General features: G+C 40.2%; 1 protein-coding gene across 1 annotated transcript; it reads right to left on the minus strand.

The window, feature by feature from the left end:
• Positions 1 to 4,004: 4,004 nt before the first annotated feature.
• On the minus strand, positions 4,005 to 6,224 carry LOC115634111 (leucine-rich repeat neuronal protein 3). The gene has a single exon (XM_030531674.1). The coding sequence runs from the start codon at positions 6,222 to 6,224 to the stop codon at positions 4,005 to 4,007; it is 2,220 nt and encodes a 739-aa protein (XP_030387534.1).
• Between the last annotated feature and the right edge of the window lie 13,591 nt (positions 6,225 to 19,815).

Here is a 19,815-nt window from a genome sequence, read left to right on the forward strand (position 1 = left end):
CCTGCTGCTTTGGGGAATTAACGATTACATTGTCATTATACTACTGGCCTGTAAATGTGGCTACAGCTGGAGTGCAAGCCGAAGGTGTTACTGTGGCTGGGGCTCCCTCCAAGTACTACGTATGAGTATAATCCAGTAACCCTTTAATGCAAACACACTCGGTCCGAACCAGCTTCAGCGGTCGCTCGGTAGCTCTTGAGCTTACTTACCGCATGGCCGAGTCGGCAATGAAAGGAAATTGTAATGATCAAAATCAAAATGTTTTCGTTTCTTTTAGCTCCTAATGAAGCTTGAATAGTGCGAATGACTCTACAACTGGCCAGTTGGCGGTTAGCTGTTACTGTTTGGACGTTGGATGTTGGAAGTTGGACGTTGGTCGTTGGCCCCTCGGGCACTCGCGCACACGCGCCTTTTAATCGAAATTTGATGATGAATTCTTGACGGCTGCTGTGCTGCGATTGCTACTTTAGGCCCCCAACCTGATTTGGCCCCGGTTTTATTGTCAGCCATTTGGGACTTGGGGCTTGGGGCTTGGGCCTTGGCCTCAACTTTACTCATTTTCTCTCTGCTGTTTGCCTTTGTTATTTATTTATTGTTATTACAGTACATGCCCTCCCTACTTTACCCGATTTACGTTCTCGCTTTTTTATTTGGTGTTTAATTGTGTAAATAGGCAACAAAGCAGTCAATTCAAAAGAATACTGCCAGCTCTGCTTAACGTCTATTGGGCATGATTTGCTAGATCGTATATACTATATATTTGCCCTTCCTCTGTTTCCCTATTCCTTTATTTGAAAAATGTTGCATTCTTCGTGTTGCATCTGAACTAGAGCTCGTTGCATCCAAGTCGCACCTCATATCCCCCTGACCACCAGAGCAAAGAGCGCAAAGCACCAGAGGCCATAGACGGTAATCAATATTTAATTTATTTTACTTATTTAATGAGATTAAATTTGCAAGCCTTTAAAAGCTTTTAATGTTTTCGTTCAATTGCGCCACGCCATCTAAGCACTGCACACTGGTTTGTTTTTCACTTTTTATGGCAAAAATACGAAATATTAAGATATTTACCCAAATTTATTTTGAAAGCATATTTTGTTTATTAAGTTTGGTTCAGCTTGGGCCACTAAATCATATAGCTGTCATACAACCGATATGGTCGACATTAACTAACTTGGGAATGTATAAAACCAATGATTGGCCTGTAATTTTCTCCCATGCAATATATTTTAATTCACAACAAATACTTGAATATATGTAGTTTATTTTTCTCCCTCCCATCTCACACTGAGCTCTTACGGAATTTCCTCAATACTGCCATATTTCAAAAGCTACAAAAACCATACTTTTGTTTTAAATTTCATCTAAATCGGTCAATTCTAATGAAAGTTATTAGCTAAACAAAATTGTTCGTAGAACTATCTTTTAAAATAACAAAAATTACAAGCATAATCAAGGAAATCTAGCAAGAGAAGGAGATTGAAGAGTTCACGCCCTTTTGGCCCTGCCAATAGATAAATATAAAATTGTAAATAAGACAAAACTCCTGTTTTAAGTTGTATATAAGTTTGATTTAAGTTAAAATAGCAGTATAATTAAAGTGTATAAATGTATATCAAAAGAAAAAAACAAGAGCTGTTAGTAAGTCCCATAATTGCCTATAGCCAGCTTTTTGAGGTAGGTTCTTTTTTTAACATAAATGTACCTCCTGGATATCGCTATTGCATTGTTATTTAGACCATGCAGTGATTCTTAGTGGCGTGTATTCAAACCGCGTCCGACCCGTTTGGTCCAGTAATGCCGTTTTCAAATCGGCTGGGTTCCACAGAGATGCCACGGACGAGCGGAGAGTGATTTGAAGTTTTTGCAAGAGTGCACAGCAGAACTCAATGATTTGCGCATCCATGCACTTCCAAAATCACGAAAGAGCTATGGTCGAGTTTCTCAAAAAACAAAACAAAAAAAAACGTAATTAGTTTTGTAAAGCTGACGGAAAGGAATCAGCGTTTCGCTTTATATGTAGTTTCCCAGCAGACAGCAATGTCGCAAATGGAATTTTGAAACAAATATCATGCAAAATTTTTTGTTTACAGATTTTGCCTGCGAAGAGTTGGGAAATGCTGTCAAACAGTTCAGTTCCTTCTAAATATTTACATGTGAATGGTTCCAGAACGACTCAAGCGATGATCTCGTAGATTAAGATGAACTATGGAAACAAATTAATTAAACTACAAGTATAAGTCATTAAAGAATGATATGAAAGGTTGCAAATTGTGTTTTTTTATTTCTTGTAAAAATATTTTAATAACTTTTTTTTTAATTTCTAAGCTTTTTCACTCTCCTTCCTTCTGAATTGTTGGCACAGCTGGTTCGGGCTCCCCTTATGGTCACATAATCCATATCATGCCAAATTAATATTGTTGGTGAGTTTTTTGGACATTTTTTGTAGTTTTTCCTGATACCACGTGGCCGGCTCTTTAGCTTATCTCTGAGAATGGACACAACACTCATTGGTGTGGCATCAATTACATGAGGGAGAAGGCGCTCAATCGTTATAAAGAACACCTGCGAAGCCTGCGTATACAGATTCCTGCACAGGTAGCGGAACATTAATTAAGGGAACAATTAATGTTTAAATGGAAAGTACGCGGGCGCATTTCCATTGACACAAAATTCCCTTTGCTCGTGTACGAGTGTGTTTCTGATTTTCACGTTATTTAAAATATGTATGCGAGCGTGCAACTTTTGACTTTCATTTCAATTAAAAGTAAAGTTGCATGCAATGGGAAAAGTAAAAATTAATGCACTATTATTCAACACTAACAAGCTTAAAAGTTTGAAGCCGCTTCGACGTTTCCAGCCCGTCTCTAGGCCACCTTTTGTGGGCTGCTGCGTGTTGTCAACGTCAACGTCAATGCCAGAGTACGCGGCAGAGGCAGAGCCAGAACCAGAACCAGCGCCGGGGCGGTGAGGCGAAGCAGCGTTGCAAGTGGAGCGTGGAAAGCGTGACAACTACAAGTGCAAGTGTTGTGCATGGCCTATGTGTACAGTACTATATAGTACTACGGGTGTATACCCGAGTTTGTGTCTGATGCATAATTTTCAATTCAGTGCGTTGTGTTTTTGTACCCCTTTTACCTTTACCTTTACCTTTACCCGCGAACTCGTTTTTCCTACCAAGCCGGCGAAAAGTTGCATGCTCACCATTTGTTTGTTGCTGCTGTTGTTGTTGTTGTTGTTGGCAGTGCAGCTGCTACTTCCAGTAGTTGGTTCATTAAAAATACCATCTTTAATTTCATTTTGCATACGTGTATGTATATATGTATTTTCCCATTTCGATATTTATGCATCGCTTAAATTTCCATTACTTTCATTCGCTAACTAGTAAATAGTTTCTTACAAAAACAGTTTGATTCGATTCATGTTTAACAATAAATAATTTAAATTAATCTATAATTACGAGTGACTCTCAGTGCTTTTGTTGTTGTGTCTTTAACGCAATATACAGCTATATTAATAATAAGTACTTCTCTCTCTTACGCATAGGTATTTAGCCTAGGATTAAATAAATACAATTCAGTTTGCAGTAGAAATAGTACGCGTAGTAACTTTGTCGGAGTGCATGGCGTGAAGAAGACGGAGAGTGGAGATCAAGACCGTGTTACATATATACAAAAAGAGTGCCTGCATACATACATGTAGGTACGAGGATGTGTGCATGTGCCTTGGCTAGTTGGACCATAGGTGGTCCAGCTGTTAGAAGAGGGCTTGCTGCCTGTGCGCTTTACTACTACTAAGTACTACTACCTACAGTATTTCCACTACTCTGCTGCTGGCTCTACTTATAGCTAATTTTGTGGGTGGTATTGTTGGGTTGCGGGTGCGTCCGGGAGGAGGGCATCACAGTTGACAGCGACGACGTGGAAATCTTCCAGCCACTAAGCGTAAATGCTCAGCTGCCTGCGGCGGTAGCCGCCGCGCAGCTCTAGCGTATACACAGGCGATCAGTGTGGAAACTGGCGCAGGGTGTTGTTGCCGTGGGCGCTGGTGGCCGCCGCCGACTTCTGCTGGAACGATCGGCGTCCGGTGGTGGCACACAGGCCGTTTCGCAGCGGCAGTGCTGGCGGCAACGGCGGCGGTGTGGGCGTTTTGCTGCGACCCACCTGCTCCAGGGGTATGGAGTAGTGGGCATTGCTGTAAATATAGTTCGGATCGAGCACTTCCCTATTGACGTCGTTGTCGTACTGCTGTTGTTGCTGTAGCTGCTGTTGCTGCTGCAGCTTGAAGTGCTCTTGGGTGAGGCGGAACTGCTGCGACGTAACGGGGACGCCATGCACCATGGGGACATCGGCGTAGGAGTAGCAGGAATCGCCTACTGCGGCAGTGGCGGAGAGGAACTGCGGCTTGGTGTAGTGATTCAGCTTGGGTGCAGGCTGCTGATCGCGTGCCGCCGCCGCGGCTGCTGACTTCATGTGTAGGACAAAGGAGGCGCTGTCATCAATGGCGGCACCGCCCCCGGCAAGGGCCACCTTATTGTCGTTCAGCTTCTTCTCGCTCATGAGGGTCGCTGTGGGCACCTGCAGCTGCTGGAACTTATGTTGTTGGTCCAGGCCATTAAGATCGTTGATGGGTATAGCGCACATGCCATAGTGGTGGGCGGCTCCGGGGTGGTGAGTGGCAGTGTATGTGTTGGGGAAGGTTGAATGAATTCCTAGAGAGCAAGGGTGATGCTGGAGGCGCGACATATAGTCCTCGTCGCAGAAGGTCTTTTGATACTCGCGCTCCTTGCGACCCAAGGCCGAATTTCCCCACAAACCCCCCTTCACGTACTCGCGAATCTTGTGGCGGCACCGATACAGTACGAGAGCCAAGGCGGTGATTGTGGCTGCAGAGCCTACGAGTAGGGCGCCAATCAAGGCCTGCTTTCGGGGATCGGTGTGCGTGCATCCCATGAGGGTTGGATTCAAATGCTTCAGAGCCTCACCGCGTAGGCGTTCGGGAAACTCGCAGATAACCTCACTCAACTCATCCTGGCTAGCGTTTTTGGCAATGAGCAGATTTCGCATCCACATAACCCGACAGTCGCAGGCAATCGGGTTCTCCGACAAGTCCAGGGTAGTCAAGTCTTTCCAGGGAAAGAGGCCCTCAGCTAGTGAGGTCAAAGCATTTGCCTTTAGCACAACATGTCGCAGGTGTGGAAGTCCACTGAGCGCGCCCTCCTGTACCTCCACAAGCATTTTGTTGGACGAAAGATTAAGATACTCTAGGTTGGCGTTGGCAGCAAATGCGCCTGACATTATGCGCTTCAGCTTAAGCGCTCCGTTAATGTCTAGACGCTTCAGCTGCTTGAGGCCTACAAAGGCACCCTCCAGGATAACCTCAAAATCATTTTGACCCAAAGACAGCAGCTCCAAGCGTTCTAAATGACTGAGACTGAGGCTGGGAATGTTCGGCAGGCGGTTGTCTGACAGATCGAGGACGCGCAATGCTTCCAGTCCTTTGAAGCTGTCATGTGAAATGTTCCGCAGACTGGCTCCCTTCAGCTCCAGGCGCGTTAGACCCTTAAGGTCCTGGAATGCCGCCGACTGCACTGTTAACAAAGAGTTCATGCCCAGGAAGAGCTCGGCCAGATTGGGAATGGCCTGAAAGATGACGGGGTCCGGCACCGAGGTCAGTGCATTGTCGTCCAAGTACAAGATGCGCAGTTGCGAGAGTCCATCGAAGGCCTTGGGATCAATGAAGCCAATGCGATTCTCCCCCAAGTTGAGCTCCTCGATCTTAAGCAGTGGCGAAAAGGTTCCCTGATGCAGTTCCGAAATGAGATTGGCGCGCAGATTGAGCACGGTCACAGCGGAGAGTCCAATGAAAGTCTTGTTGCTAATCTGGCCAATCTTGTTGTGATCCAGATGCACCTCCTGCAGCTTCTTTTGATAGGCAAAGGTGCGTTGAGGAATTGTCATCAGATGATTGGACGACAAGTCCAAGAAGGTCAGCTCGGCATAGAACTGAATAGACGAGTCGATAGTCTTGATTTTGTTGCTTTTGATCACCAGTCGCTGAATCGATGGATTCAGAGCGATGGGCAACACATCCAACTGCCCCTCGCCGCACTGCACGACCAGCGTGTTGTCATCGCACTGACAGCCTGACGGACAGTTGGCCAGCGCACTGGTGCTCACCAGGAGGGTCGCAATGATGCAGAAGCCAATCAGATGGCACTCCATGTTGAAATTGTACATGTCCAAATTCTTCCTTACTGTTGTCCACTGGCGTGGTTTCGGATTTGTAGTTAGCTCGATGAGACGTGCGTTTTGGACAGTGTTCTCACACTTTTAGTTTTCCATAGTGCCTTTAATGAAAAAGAAAGGAAACTTGTTAGAAATCCGTTGCAACAATATTAGTTGTTTAACTTCGAACAAAATCCGCCATAAAAACAAAACTAACAAGACTAATAAATTATATAGTACGTGTTAACAGTTCGAAAATTTGGCAATGCATGCAAATCAAAATTGCTGCATGAAAATGTATCTTGCAGTAGTACAAAATACAAGTAGTACTAATATTCTTGCCATTCAATATAAAGAAATCAATGAGCTATGTGGCCAATATTTAAGTAATATTTAGCAATCCAAATAATTTCGAGTTTTCGTATGTACATTTATGGCAGCAATTTTGTTTTAGGTTTGAACTGAACATCAATTGTTTGTAAAGCAAATACTTTAATATTTATTCACTGATTACGTTTTTGATAAACTTGTTTGGTTTATTAATGTTTTTTAATTTTTGCAATTTCTTCATTGCTGCCTTACCTTTTTATCTTTGAAATTTTGAATAAAAAATTCGACAAGATTTCCAGTTCAAATAATAGTTGTTTTTAACAGTACAGCTCACAGCTTACGAGCTTCTTGTTTATCGTTTTTTATTTTCAAATTTTTTTGGGATTCTTGATATTATTTATGCTGCACTCAATATAACTGTTGCATCAAAAATTCACTTATAGCCAATTTGTATTAGCCAATTCATAGCATTTTCGTTTCATTCATTTAACAAAATTTTATTGCGAGTTTGAAAAACGTGCGCGATAATCCAATGGTTCGCCGTGCTGCACGCTTCAAGTTGTTGTCACTTATTTCTCGCTTCGTATTTTCAACTTCTTCACTGAGACACAATCGTTTTGGCCACACACAACTAACTTGCGGCTCCAGGCAGAGACAACCGTACACGACGAGGCAACGAACTACACTGATTTTACGATGTGCCCTTTGCGCGAACGACACCTCGGTAGGCAGCTCAGCTGTGGCTCACTGCTGCTGAGGCAGCTGCAAGCGAGCGTAAATGCTTTCAACGTCCTTGCATTGTGGCTGGAGCGAACGAGCGAACGAGAGAGACCGAACGCTTGAGAGTGGTGCAAACGAGAGAGGAACTTATCTAAAAGAGAGCAAACTGGTTTTGAGAGTAGCCGTGAGATACTTTTTGTGTTCAGTCACTCAAACAACTCACTCAATTATCTGGCTATGCTGTTCGCCTTGTAGTGCCGGAGGCACCACAGCCTGCCACACTCTCAGTTGCAACTCGCAATAATGCAGTGTGACCTGGCAACATAAAAAAAACATAAACATTTGAGAAACACAAATATTTTGTTGACTCTTTAACATATAACCCATATTGGGGGTAATAAAGAGATGTTTTAAAACCAAAAAACAAAAGTCAAAGGGCTTTTTGGATTAGTTTTATTGAAAATGACACGTAACTTAAAAAAAATTTTACATTAAAACTAAAATTTTATGAAGTGGCTTTTTGAGCCTGCACCCAAGTTAGTACACTAAATTTTGACTTCATCAAGTATGTATAATCCAAAAATATTTTTTTTAAATTATATTCTTTAAAATTTGAAATTCACACCTATATGCTCAAAATGCCAAAATTGATCGGAGAAGTACCAAAACATGGCAAAACTCTCAAATTTCTCTATAGAGCACATTGTGCATTATAAAACTGCGCAATAGGATTGATCAATTTTTGTCTCTGCTTGAAACTACAGTTATACGAAAATGGTAGATTTTCTGTACCCAAGCAGGTACAACGGCAGGGAATAAGTTAAGAAGCGACTATTAAATAAAAATATAAAATTGTGTAGCTTGTAGCGGCCTTCTCCCCTCTCCACAGCATTTCCAATAAAATTATATAAAGATATATACATATGCTCATACCTATAATCCACATATGCGTGCCGCATATAGAGACACACACACTCACACCTGTGCCCCTTATAAGGTCAACTTATTCGCTTTTATTGTCGCGACGAGAAATTCAAGAACGTGCACGCATCTAATTGAAAGCAAATGGGCGCCTAGTTGGCTGACATTAAAGTCAAGCGGCTCGGCCCGCCGGCAAAATTCGCACCTCACGGAGCTACTTGGCATAATTAGGGCAGGGCGAGCGCGGAAAGTGTGGCAGACTTTAGATGTTGCTGTTGGTGTTGCTGTTGGTGTTGGTGTTGGGGCCAACGCACGAGTGCGTCATAAGTTTTGGCAAATGTGTTGATTATTTCATTAGAACGTGGCAGCAGCAGCGACAAAAACCGCGCAACGTGCAACGCTTTTCGTCCTTGCCGCATTATCCTAGCGACTTAAGTATCATCGACATCAACGACAGCAGCGGCGTCAATAGCGTTTAGTGGTTTATTTAAATGTGACACTTGGCACAAACACTTTACGAATATGAACGTTTCTCAAAGATACATACTTGCAACATAGGCGGCGAGCACGTCAGAACGAATTTTGTATGTGTTTGCAAGGAAACGCGGCTGTTATTTTATAATATACTGAGTATGTTTGCGAGTAAGTGGCTCCTGCTGCCTTTGGCCACAAATACACACTTGTGTGCTTGTATCTTGTAGATACTTGTGCTGAAGCAGCCCGCAACCGCAACTCCACAACTCCTTGCCACTTCACGCACTTCAATGTGTCTTTCTCGGGTTTCCTTTTTTCAGGAACAGTCAGCCGCTTAACCTGCCTTGCAATCATCAAATCAGCTATAATGTTGCCCAAATAACGATGTAATTTTCCTTAAAAAAGTGTTAAGTGCTTCGAGTGCCAGGAATGAGTTGAAAATGCATTTTGGAAATGCATATATCTTTTGGATACACACGACAATGCTCTGCACATAGTTATTTATAATGTTATTCGATACTTTTGACATGCCTGTCTATTGCTTTTTCTTCCATTTTTCATACCATACATATAGACTACAAGTATATACATATGTATGTATATCTCAGACGGAGAGTGAAATATTCAATACTACAAATACAAATATTCTATGCATACACATACACATACATATGTACATATGTATATATGTATGTGCACATTCAAGTATGTGACAACAAGAAAACCAACTCTAAATGGCCATAACTTTGTCCCCTGTCTGTGGAGAAGGGAGAGGGGGCGGGGGTTTCCAAACCCACTCGCATTGCTGGCATTTTTCCGTTCGCCCGCCCGCCTTCAACATTTGTAAGAGCATGCAAAATATTATTTCGGTGCGTATGTCTGTTTGTGGATACTACGAGTATTTGGGCAATGCAACCAATAATTAATTATGTGCGTGTGTTTGTGTTTGTGCGTCTGTATATGTATTCGGTCTTTGTCAACGGTATTCGAAACTTTGTGGTTTTTATCCAGACAAGACCGTAAGTGTAAAATAATTTATTGCATTTATGGCTCAACAAATCTGCGTGTACGGGTTTACGAATATACGGGTGTGTGTGTGCAGCTAGAAACATTGATGCCGTTTTATGTGCTTGTGCAAAAATTTGTTGCAAGCTTGCAAAATTTCAACTTGCAGATGTTGCAGTGCCGTCTCTAAAACCGATTGTAATTGTGTGAAGAGCCTTTGTGAGACCATTTACGAGCACATGGAGACGAAGTCTTTCACCGAATTGATGTGGAGCCCAGAATCATTTGCTTACGATTTGCAGCTCTAGCTGTCTTATGTGGGAGGACACCAAAATGCATTCCCAGTCCCTTACCTCGCCCCCTATTAGTGAACTAAATTCCAAAGCCATTCATTTCGATCGTATATGTTGTAATTATGAATAGCCAATAATCGTGTAAGCCCAGTAAAATTGAATTTTGAACCAACTTCAAAAAAGGAGAAGGTTTCGATTCGTCTGTATTTATATTTTATGTTTGTTAGGTTTGGATGAAAGCTGGTGCTTTCCGAATGGACCTATTTCAATTTGAGCCAGATCTGACAATGTTTTTTTTTTTAATTTTGAAAACAATTTATAAACTAATCACATCAAATACTTGTGCTAAAATATGTGCTCTTTACTAAGTAGTATTCTCATTAAGTACTTACATATACATATCTTAATAAGTATGAAAATCCCAGAATTCATGTTCAAGGTCTACTATATACATATGCAAACTCAACACCATCATAAATCATGCAATAGGTTGGGTTATACCGATGGACCGCCTTTGACAGTCCCACATAGATGAGTTGGTCCTTAGTGTCGTCGCGCCTAAGCGGTCCATTCGGTTGCGGTTTTATAATCCGTTAGCATCCTACTGTGTTTCGAAAATGCCTGAAGCGCGTTGGGGGAGAGTTTTACCGCCTCTTTGATTCAGGAAAGCCTGAATTACGCCTCCTGTTCCTTGCATTTTCTACATCTATCGCCTGTTGTAATGCCCATATTCTTGGCAGGGGCTACTATACAGTAGTATATCAGTATCAGTATTAGTATCACAGTATATCCTGTGATTATACCTGCTATGAATGTTAATTCCTTTCTATGGAGAAACCGTGCGATAACTTAATAAGAAAATATTCATATGTATGTCACTCATATGGATTGCCGAGCTTTGACAAAAGAGTTTTCCTTTCCTATACGGAATATTAGGTCAAAGGCGGAGGTAGCGTGTTTGAACCCCGACGACAAATTACCTACCTTCTAAATCAACTTTATCGGATTACAAATAATTGGAAACACTTACATATCTCCTAAGCAGTGATTTCGCAAAGCACAAGTAAGCTTTCCTCTGTACATGAATTAATAGCTGACGATTCGCTCGCGAGTTATATTAGAGGACAATCCACATATTTCCTGCGACTGCCACTATAAGAAACAGATGCTGTGTTAGGTCTGAGGCTGCAGCACTGGATTTTCAACATACCACTAACCATTGAAAAAAATTTCTTGGGGAATCAAAAAAGAATATTGTTATTAAAAAATATATCCTTCACTTTTACTTAACATTAATATGCATATTCTTCCCTCACAACCATTAATAAGCAATTCGCAGTTTTTCGAAATTATTTGCATCTACATACTCGTATGTACGTGCAGGACACATGCCAGCAGGACATTATGGACGAGTGAGAGAAGGTTTAATTAAAGGATAAAACTGTGCGCGCTCGAAACGTAATGAAGCAAAAGAATTTAGAAGTAAGCGCTCAGCTTCAGTGAATGGAGCCGGAGGGAGAGGCAGCATGGAGTGTAGAAAAGCGAACACACATGTCCAGTTTTGGCAAAGGGAGTATTTTAAATAGACGAAAAAGGAAAGTGCACAGCGCTGATGCCGGGACAATAAAATTATGAACTGTAATCCTTTAAAACGCCCAACCAATAGCCAATTAGATTAAATTATTTATGGTATTCTAAAGTTTATTCACTTGCTACTACATATATGTCAAATAAATAATAATTTGGTATAAATAATGGAAGAGTGGTCGTGCTTAATTGTACTTTAAATATATAAATAAGTAGTTCGCGACCCGTGGCTTCTAATAAAAACTTATTATGTAACATGTTGTACAAGTATGGTACTTATGTAGAGGGAAGTCCAAAGAGTGGTTTGTTTTAAGAAATTAAAAAAAAAAAAAAACATTTTCCAATGTTTCAAGAGCTTATAATGAATTGTTCGCATAACACTGATCCTTCCCTCTTTCGAGCGGGAAAGATCTGTCACTATCAAAATAACATATGAATAAAAGAGACACCATATGAACCACCCTATATACATATATACAATTAATATAACTTCTTGGTTCATAATAAGTGATGGGGTCAGCTGTTTTATTATTTTTCATAGAGCATAACTCTAATTTTAAATATGTTTGAAGGCGTATGTTGTTGTTTTCAGGATTGGTCTTATTTATTTAACAAGATTGCAAATCAATGAAATAGCCCTGGCTACTGAAGGCCTTTGGCTATGTTTGTTGCATAAGTACTTAGACTAATTACAATAATTACAGGACGTATATATAGCAGATACATATTTACTGGAGTAATAATAACAATAATTTGTTTGTTAATTGTATTATTAAATTTTTAAATTAGATTAAATGGTAGAAGTTTGCTTCTTTTAGGAACTTTATTAAGTTGGTTACATTGGTATTAGAGTGGATTGGTATTTTTGAAGAATTTTAGACCGAAATATGTTTGGATTGGAGATACGATGGTACATTGAAGCTATCTCAATACTTCAGCAACAATCTTCTACGATCTACATTTGTGGCTGGTTACTGTTTTCAACGCAAATTCTAGCGACTTTGTAGCTGCAACTTGCCCCATAAAAACTTTAGCACGATTTCCGTTACTCATAAGCAAAACCGACAAAAAAGAAGTGCAAAATGCCACAGCCGGTGCACATCATGGAATGCAATGCGCCATACTTACAATGCCTTGGATCTACAAGCAATAGACAAGCATACACGTAGTATTTGTGGCAGTTGCAAGTGCAGCCCGGTGCGCGACTTCAACTGCCACTCTCACGTTACATATTTATATGAAGCTCACTAATGGCAACTTGGGCGCCTCAATTTGCGACAATGTGTGAGAATTTCCCAGCAATAAATTTCAACAGCATTTGACGCAACTTTGAGAAAAGGCCATGCCTAGTTTGAAAGAAAGAAAATGCTGGTTAAACAATAAGTGGAAATGTTTGTTTGCTCTTATATAGTATGTACATACATACGTACTCGTATGTAGTATTAGAGTTGTTTAGCAAAACGCTAAAAGCACTTAAACAATTAGAAGGGGGGCCCTATGAGTCGCAGCATCGAAAATGCAGCATGGAGCATGAAGCATGCCCCATGTGTATGTAATTAGGTAAAAGTGGTCAGATCGGACTATTGTGGTACATAGCTGGCTGGCTTTGTTGCTCAAAGCATAAATGCAAATAATGCATAAACAATGAGTAAAAATACACGTACAGTCAAGTCAAGCTGAACAGCAAACAAACGGACGCACACAGACATACATACATACTTATATCTATATGTATATACATATACTATATATGTAGGTACTATACAAGTATATTTTCGGCAGCCACGACTGAGCCGTGGCAAATGACTTGTGGGAACGGTCGCTGCGCTGTCCAGCAAGGCAGCTGCGCATGCGCCGTGGCTGTGTTGTTGTTTTATTAGCCCGAGCCAGCAACTTGTTAGCTGAGTTTTTGTTGTTGACTTAAACAGAAACTTGTTAGTTGCAACGGGTTAAAAATCTTTATTTGTTCAATGTCGCGACGCCGTCGCTCAACATTGTCGGCGGCTACTCGTTTCATGTGCGCACAGATTTTTCAGCTGCTCTGACTTTTAATTGACGTTTGTGCGATCCGCAGCCGCCAGCACTGCCTCCCAGTACTGTTGGCCCTAATGCCAGGCTATTTGTCAGCATTTAGGCAAACATTTCAACTAAAGACTAGGCCCTGGCTGCAAAGCCTGCCACATTCTACAGTTCCGATGCCTGGCCGTGTTAAATGCGACTTCCGTAACTGCACGACCCATTTCCTCAGGCCTTTGTCTCGGCAGCAATGCCTGGCCGTTCTTGCCTTTCGCTGCCCAATAAAATATCAATTGACTCGCAATTAATCATATTCTAAATGTGCAAGCAGTTTGAATAGTTCCTGGCTGCCGGAAAGAGTCTCATTGTGCCATTGTATGCCTCAGCCGGCTCTTTCTTTTCTGCTTACACAGTTCGCTTCACACTTCTTATTTTCCACAATTGCTGCGCTTTAAACTCGTCCTCTCCATTGCTCGGCCGTTTCTTTTCATTTCAGTAAAATCACAATAAATAATGAATCAAAAAACGATCTTTAAATGCGACGATGACGATGGTGATGGCGATGGCGATGGCGATGCCGATGCTGAGGCCGATGCCGACGAGGCAGAAGCAAAAAGCAGCAGCGGAAGTGCGCACACAATGGACCGGACCGGACACAATGGGACCTACACATATACATTTATACAGGGCTATGCACCGTAAAGGTTAAGTTTTAATCGAAGGCATGAAAGGTAAGTAAATACCTTTGCACAATGCTCAATGTGTGAGACTGCTTTGAAGGCAGCCAGGCATTAACCATTTGCTGACATGTGACTTTTCTCACAAGAGATTCTTTTTTGCTTGCCCTGCCACAGAGCCTCTGAGCTTATTTAGCTTACCATTGAGTATGTACTGGGAATGGGCATGAATGCATGGCTTCTCTTAGTGGTTCTGGAGCCATTTCTCATAAGCGCGAATATGAGCAAGTCATTAAAAACTCATAAAACATCACAATGCTGCACCATGTATCTAGCCATTCGGGTTTCTATTCAACTCATTTGTAAAGCTTCAACTGAGATATGAATTGTCATTTGAAATTTGATTTCGGATAACTCGATAGGAATATAATTGATACCTTAAGCCGACTAGTGTGATATTAAAATCATTTGCGAGCTGCTAATACGAGTATATTTCCAATCGAGTCAACCGCACCATCTCCGAACGTACATACACTTAAAAAAACAAGTTGTATAGTATAAATGAATATTTTCATAACTTATTCAATTATTTATATTTAAATCTGAATAATATTCAAAACAAAGTGTGTCATGTTTAATTTAATGTTGGACCATATGTGTTAGCGCCCACTTGAAATAACAAATAGTTAAAATTATTATATTCCATAACAAATTTATATATTTTTCTCAAATTTAATTTAAAGTTTTTATGTAGTCGATTTAAATATACTAGAGGTGCATTAAATTTTAATATTAGTTAAATTTACTATATTCCATAACACTTTTTTAATACTTTTCTCAAATTTAATTTAAAGTTTTTTGTAGTCGATTTAAATATGTATACTAGAAATATATTAAATTTTAATATTTTTAATCGACTTTTTTTAAATGTAAAAAAGAGACAAATATTGACTAGAATTCTCAAATCGGTTTTCGGCGGTCAGCGGTGTGGTACAAATACAAAGTGTAACAAATGTAGGTATGTACTCAGTAAGTGTCAATCAGTTTTTCTTCACTTTTAATATTAATATTTGATCTAAACTATATAAAAGTCATAAAAAGTCGAAATAAATAATTGGTAATGACAAAAGAATTTGAAAATTACTTTCTGCCAAAAATGGTTCTACTTGTATACAGAATAAATACATATATGTATGGTATATACATAAGTTAAATGTATATATAGTATATATTTAAAATATGCATTATGGAATTATGTCATTATTGAAATATAATTGAGAGTACACAAAGAAGAGGGAAAAATATTTTATATTTATAAAAAATAAGCCTTTGGCGTGAATCAAACAGACTTCTACATCATCACTTGTGATTTAATATCGTCACACTTTAATTTTAATATTTTAATATGGGTTTCTTTTATCAGTGTACTCGTATAAGATGGCCACATCCGCTAAATGGACGACAAGGCGTGTTCATGGTATTTCTTGTAATTGTTTACTCATTTAATTCCACAGAGTAATTTATGCAAAATTATTAATGCGATTTGTTTATACAAAACGCCAACATACTCGTACTATGGCCGGGATTAACGACTGCATGTCCGTTCAGTCTTCTGTCCAGCTATCCGTTCCACCATCGAGCTACAGGAAGAGCAACAAATTGTTTATGCATGCGACAGCACAGGGAGGATCATCGCGATTTTCTGCATTCCCAAAATAGCCAGGCCTAGGCGCGGATGAAGCTGACGTCCAGAAAATGAAATCTATGAGATACGCATATCGCATGTGACTTATTTGGGTAGGCAGCAATGCAAATCATCAGCCAGCCTGGCCAAGCTAAGCACCTCAGGCAGTGTTGCCAATTTGGCCTTTTTCCCGTCAAATCTGGCTGTTTTTGAAATGAAATTGCGGGAAGCGGGAATTCTGGCTGGTTTTAAATGCATTTAGCTTTTTTCCGCTTTTTGTAATTCTGCCAACATTTATGTAAGAAAAAGTGGAATAATAATAATAATATTTTTTATCAATATTCGCCTATGTGTGGTAAGTGATGATAGTTTATTGAGCACTTTTTATACAAAAGGTGACATACATATGCACTCGTTATGTTTATAATGGCGCTCGCTTGTGACAGAAGACCCTACGTATTGACGAACATATGATCATATCGAAAGAACACAAGGAAAACGCAAAGGAAGAACGCTACCTTTTTTGAAGCCGCACACGACGACATATCAAATATGCACGAATATCATATCAAATCTTCACCAAGAAGATTAAGAAACCTCGATAAATACATTTAAAAATGAAATTTAACTTTTCTCACGATTTTTTCCGCTCTATTTCACTCTCCTTCCCGCCAAAACAGCCTTTTTTCCTACCTAAGAAGATAAAAAAAACCTCAAATATCATATTAAAAGTTTACTAAGAAGATTAAAAAACCTCGATATATACATTTTTAAAAGAAATTTAGTATTTTTTACTTTTTTTCATTTTTAGCTTGATTTTAGCCTTCTTCCCATCAAAAACAGCGTTTTTGCCTTCTAAAAAGTTGGCAACACACACAGAACAAAGTGCACGAATATCGTATTAAAAGATTAAAAAACCTCGATATATACATTTTTAAAAGAAATGTAGCCTTTTTTACGCTTCTTTTTAATTTTTAGCTTCATTTCAGCCTCCTTCCCATCAAATACAGCTTTCTGTCTTCTAAAAAGTTGGCAACACTGACCACAGGCAACTTGATATGCCACTCGTCTCCTCGTCCGTCCCCCCGTAATCTTGATAAATGCCATTGATAAATGCGTGTCGCAGTTATAGACATCGCGGAGACACATGTTTGCATATAAGTATGCGATATATGTATGTATGTACATGGCATGCGGTCGGGATAAGCGGCACTTGCATTTAATTCGCAAGGCCGCAGATACTCGTACCTATGGAAAATATGTAAAATCGCGCATGATGAGACTGTGTGTGCTGTGTGCGTGCTGCGCATGCGTCCAGGCAGTGATCAGCAGTCCGTTTTAAATTACCGAAGTTCAATCTTTTCAGAGTCGCCGTGCGCGTAGCAAATCTATCTCGAAGATTGATTATAATCGGTAGTCAAGTGTCCAGGTCGGCTGGCGGCTATTTATAGCCCTACCGTGTTTACTTTCGACTGCAGAAAATGATAATTTACAAAGTCGAAGACCAACGACCCCTCAGCCATTTCTCCCCCCGCTTTGTCTTTCCGCCCCGCATATCGGCTTACAGGTTGCGTGTTGTCCCGCGTTTTGTAAATGCATCTCACAGATACCGAATCGGCATCGGCATTGCCTAAGTGCCACATGCTGGCATACATGGCACTGCATCATCAACTATTTCATATTTTGACAGCATGTTAACGTCCATTTATTAATTGAAAGCAATGTTAATGTGCCCCAGAGACATAGTCTGGCTTTGTTTTTGTTTTTGTTTTCTCTCCTCCGTATTGCTGGTAATTACAACTGTGCTCCTGTGGTCAAGCCATCAAAAATTTCATTAGAAAATCTTGGTCTGGCGCCCGGTTTTCTATTTCATTGGAATTGGTTGAAGTTTAACTTAATTTTCTGATTTCCCCCCAACAAAAAATAAAAAGTGGTAAAGGCGTGTTGTGTGCTCTAATCGTTTTGAAATCTAAGTTTGTTTCTCTTTGCTTTAGTCATATCTTCAATTTCCAGTTGAAACAGTCTGCTGCAGCATCAGGTGTAGGACTGACAACTGTGGGCGCTTTGTTTTTACTGTGAGTCACATTTCCCGGAAAAAGAGTTCTGTAGGCTGGACATTTATGCCTCCCTATATTAAATACATTTAATTGGGACATAGTAGACCTGTAGGCATATTTATAAACTATTTTTAGTTGCACTTCCAAGAGTTTGATGCAATAAATGTTACTCGTAGAATTACTGCGTGAGATTGAAGTATTACCGAAACAATGTTGTAGATTTTTACATAAAGAAGATGTGTTATAGGCGCCCATAGCAGAAGCAAGAAGAGGAATAAGAGCGAACCCAATGCTGCAGTTTGTGGGCGTAGTACTAGGGTAATAACTATCTTTTTCAATTGGCCAGCTTAAACAAGATTTGAAAGAAGTCTATAATTATATTCCTATACAAAGCATAGTTAATACAGCTTCAGTATTGTGGACAATACTGTCGGAATTCTGTGGAAGGGAAAATTGAGGAAAACCCAGAAAAATAAAATAAACTCGTGTTACTTAAGGGAGGCTATATAAGAAGTTTGATCAGTAAAAGCTGAACCGTTTTCGAAATCCAGGCGTTCATACAGACAGACAGAGGAACACACAGACATATACATATATATTTCTCTCGTCAAAACCACATGACGAGGAATACTGTAAATACACTTTATGGGGTCGGAGATGATTCCTACTGCATTGGAAATACTTTGTACAAATCGCAGACGAACAGAAATACATTTAGTATATTTATGCACATTCATATCAAGTTTATATCAAAAACGAATCCTCAGTCCCAATCGCATTATTTGGCTTTGAAATATGTCGTAGAATTCCTTGAGTTTTAAGTATTGAGTGAATGATTAAATCACTAAATCTGTATTGAATACTAGGCACATACTAGCATAGTTCATTTTCCATTAATTGTTAGCATTTGCTTTGAATAATTAGTTGACCAACAAGGCTTTTGAACAGACTTACACTTACATACTTACACTTACTCCAGCTTCCCGCTCTTTTATGGCCTAATACACTTTAGCTTTATTTAAATATCAGTACAAGCTAAACGCTAATTTATCTTACCAAACAAACCCATTCCGAAGCGTGTCTAGCATGCCCTGAAATAAATATTTAATTAAATATACGTTCCGCAATCAAAGATAAATGGCAAAAAGCAATAATCTCAGTCAGTCAGCCGTCTAGTCGGCCAGGTAGGGAGACATAAGGCCATATATCCTGTTGCTGATACCACAAGCTACAATTAAAGTAGAACTTTTATTGCTTATTTTCTCCTCTCGAGTTTTTCGCCAGCCAAACTCGTATGCGCGATATACTATTTGTTTGGAACGATGGCACCGGGAGAATAGTGTGCGAAAAAAGTTACAGATGCATATTAAATGATAAGGTAACCAAGCACTTCAGGGATCCAGCAACACGTGTCTTGGCAACCAGACAAAGTTGTACAGTAATTGCCAGTTACTGCTATTTTGCTACGATTTAAAACAGAAAGAATACCCGAGACCGACGCACCTAAATTAATACACGTGCAAATTTTGCGCTAGCAGCCGTAATTATTTTCCATTTGATTTATGCTATCATACTGGGCTGGCTCTCTGGGCCGCCACACTGCCTTGCAGACGGTGGCAGTGCCACATCTTCATTGCTGCAGCAGCAACAGGGTTCCAAAAATATGCGCGTATAGTTACGAAGAAGAAGAAGAAGAAGAAGAAGAAGAAGAAGAAAAGGCCCTGCCAGATGAGAAGACCATGGACGGTGGCGGCTCTGCGCCCAAGCGCAGTCAGACATGCTCGTATGTGTGGTGCACCGGCGCGCCGGCGGATACCCATAGCC

This window comes from Scaptodrosophila lebanonensis, unplaced genomic scaffold (genome assembly GCF_003285725.1).
Source record: "Scaptodrosophila lebanonensis strain 11010-0011.00,11010-0021.00 unplaced genomic scaffold, SlebRS2 tig00000001-arrow-pilon, whole genome shotgun sequence".
NCBI lineage: Eukaryota > Metazoa > Arthropoda > Insecta > Diptera > Drosophilidae > Scaptodrosophila > Scaptodrosophila lebanonensis.

What these genes read in the sequence shown, in the direction of transcription:
- LOC115634111 (XM_030531674.1), bottom strand. Translation starts at nt 6,224, where the DNA reads ATGGAGTGCCATCTGATTGGCTTCTGCATCATTGCGACCCTCCTGGTG.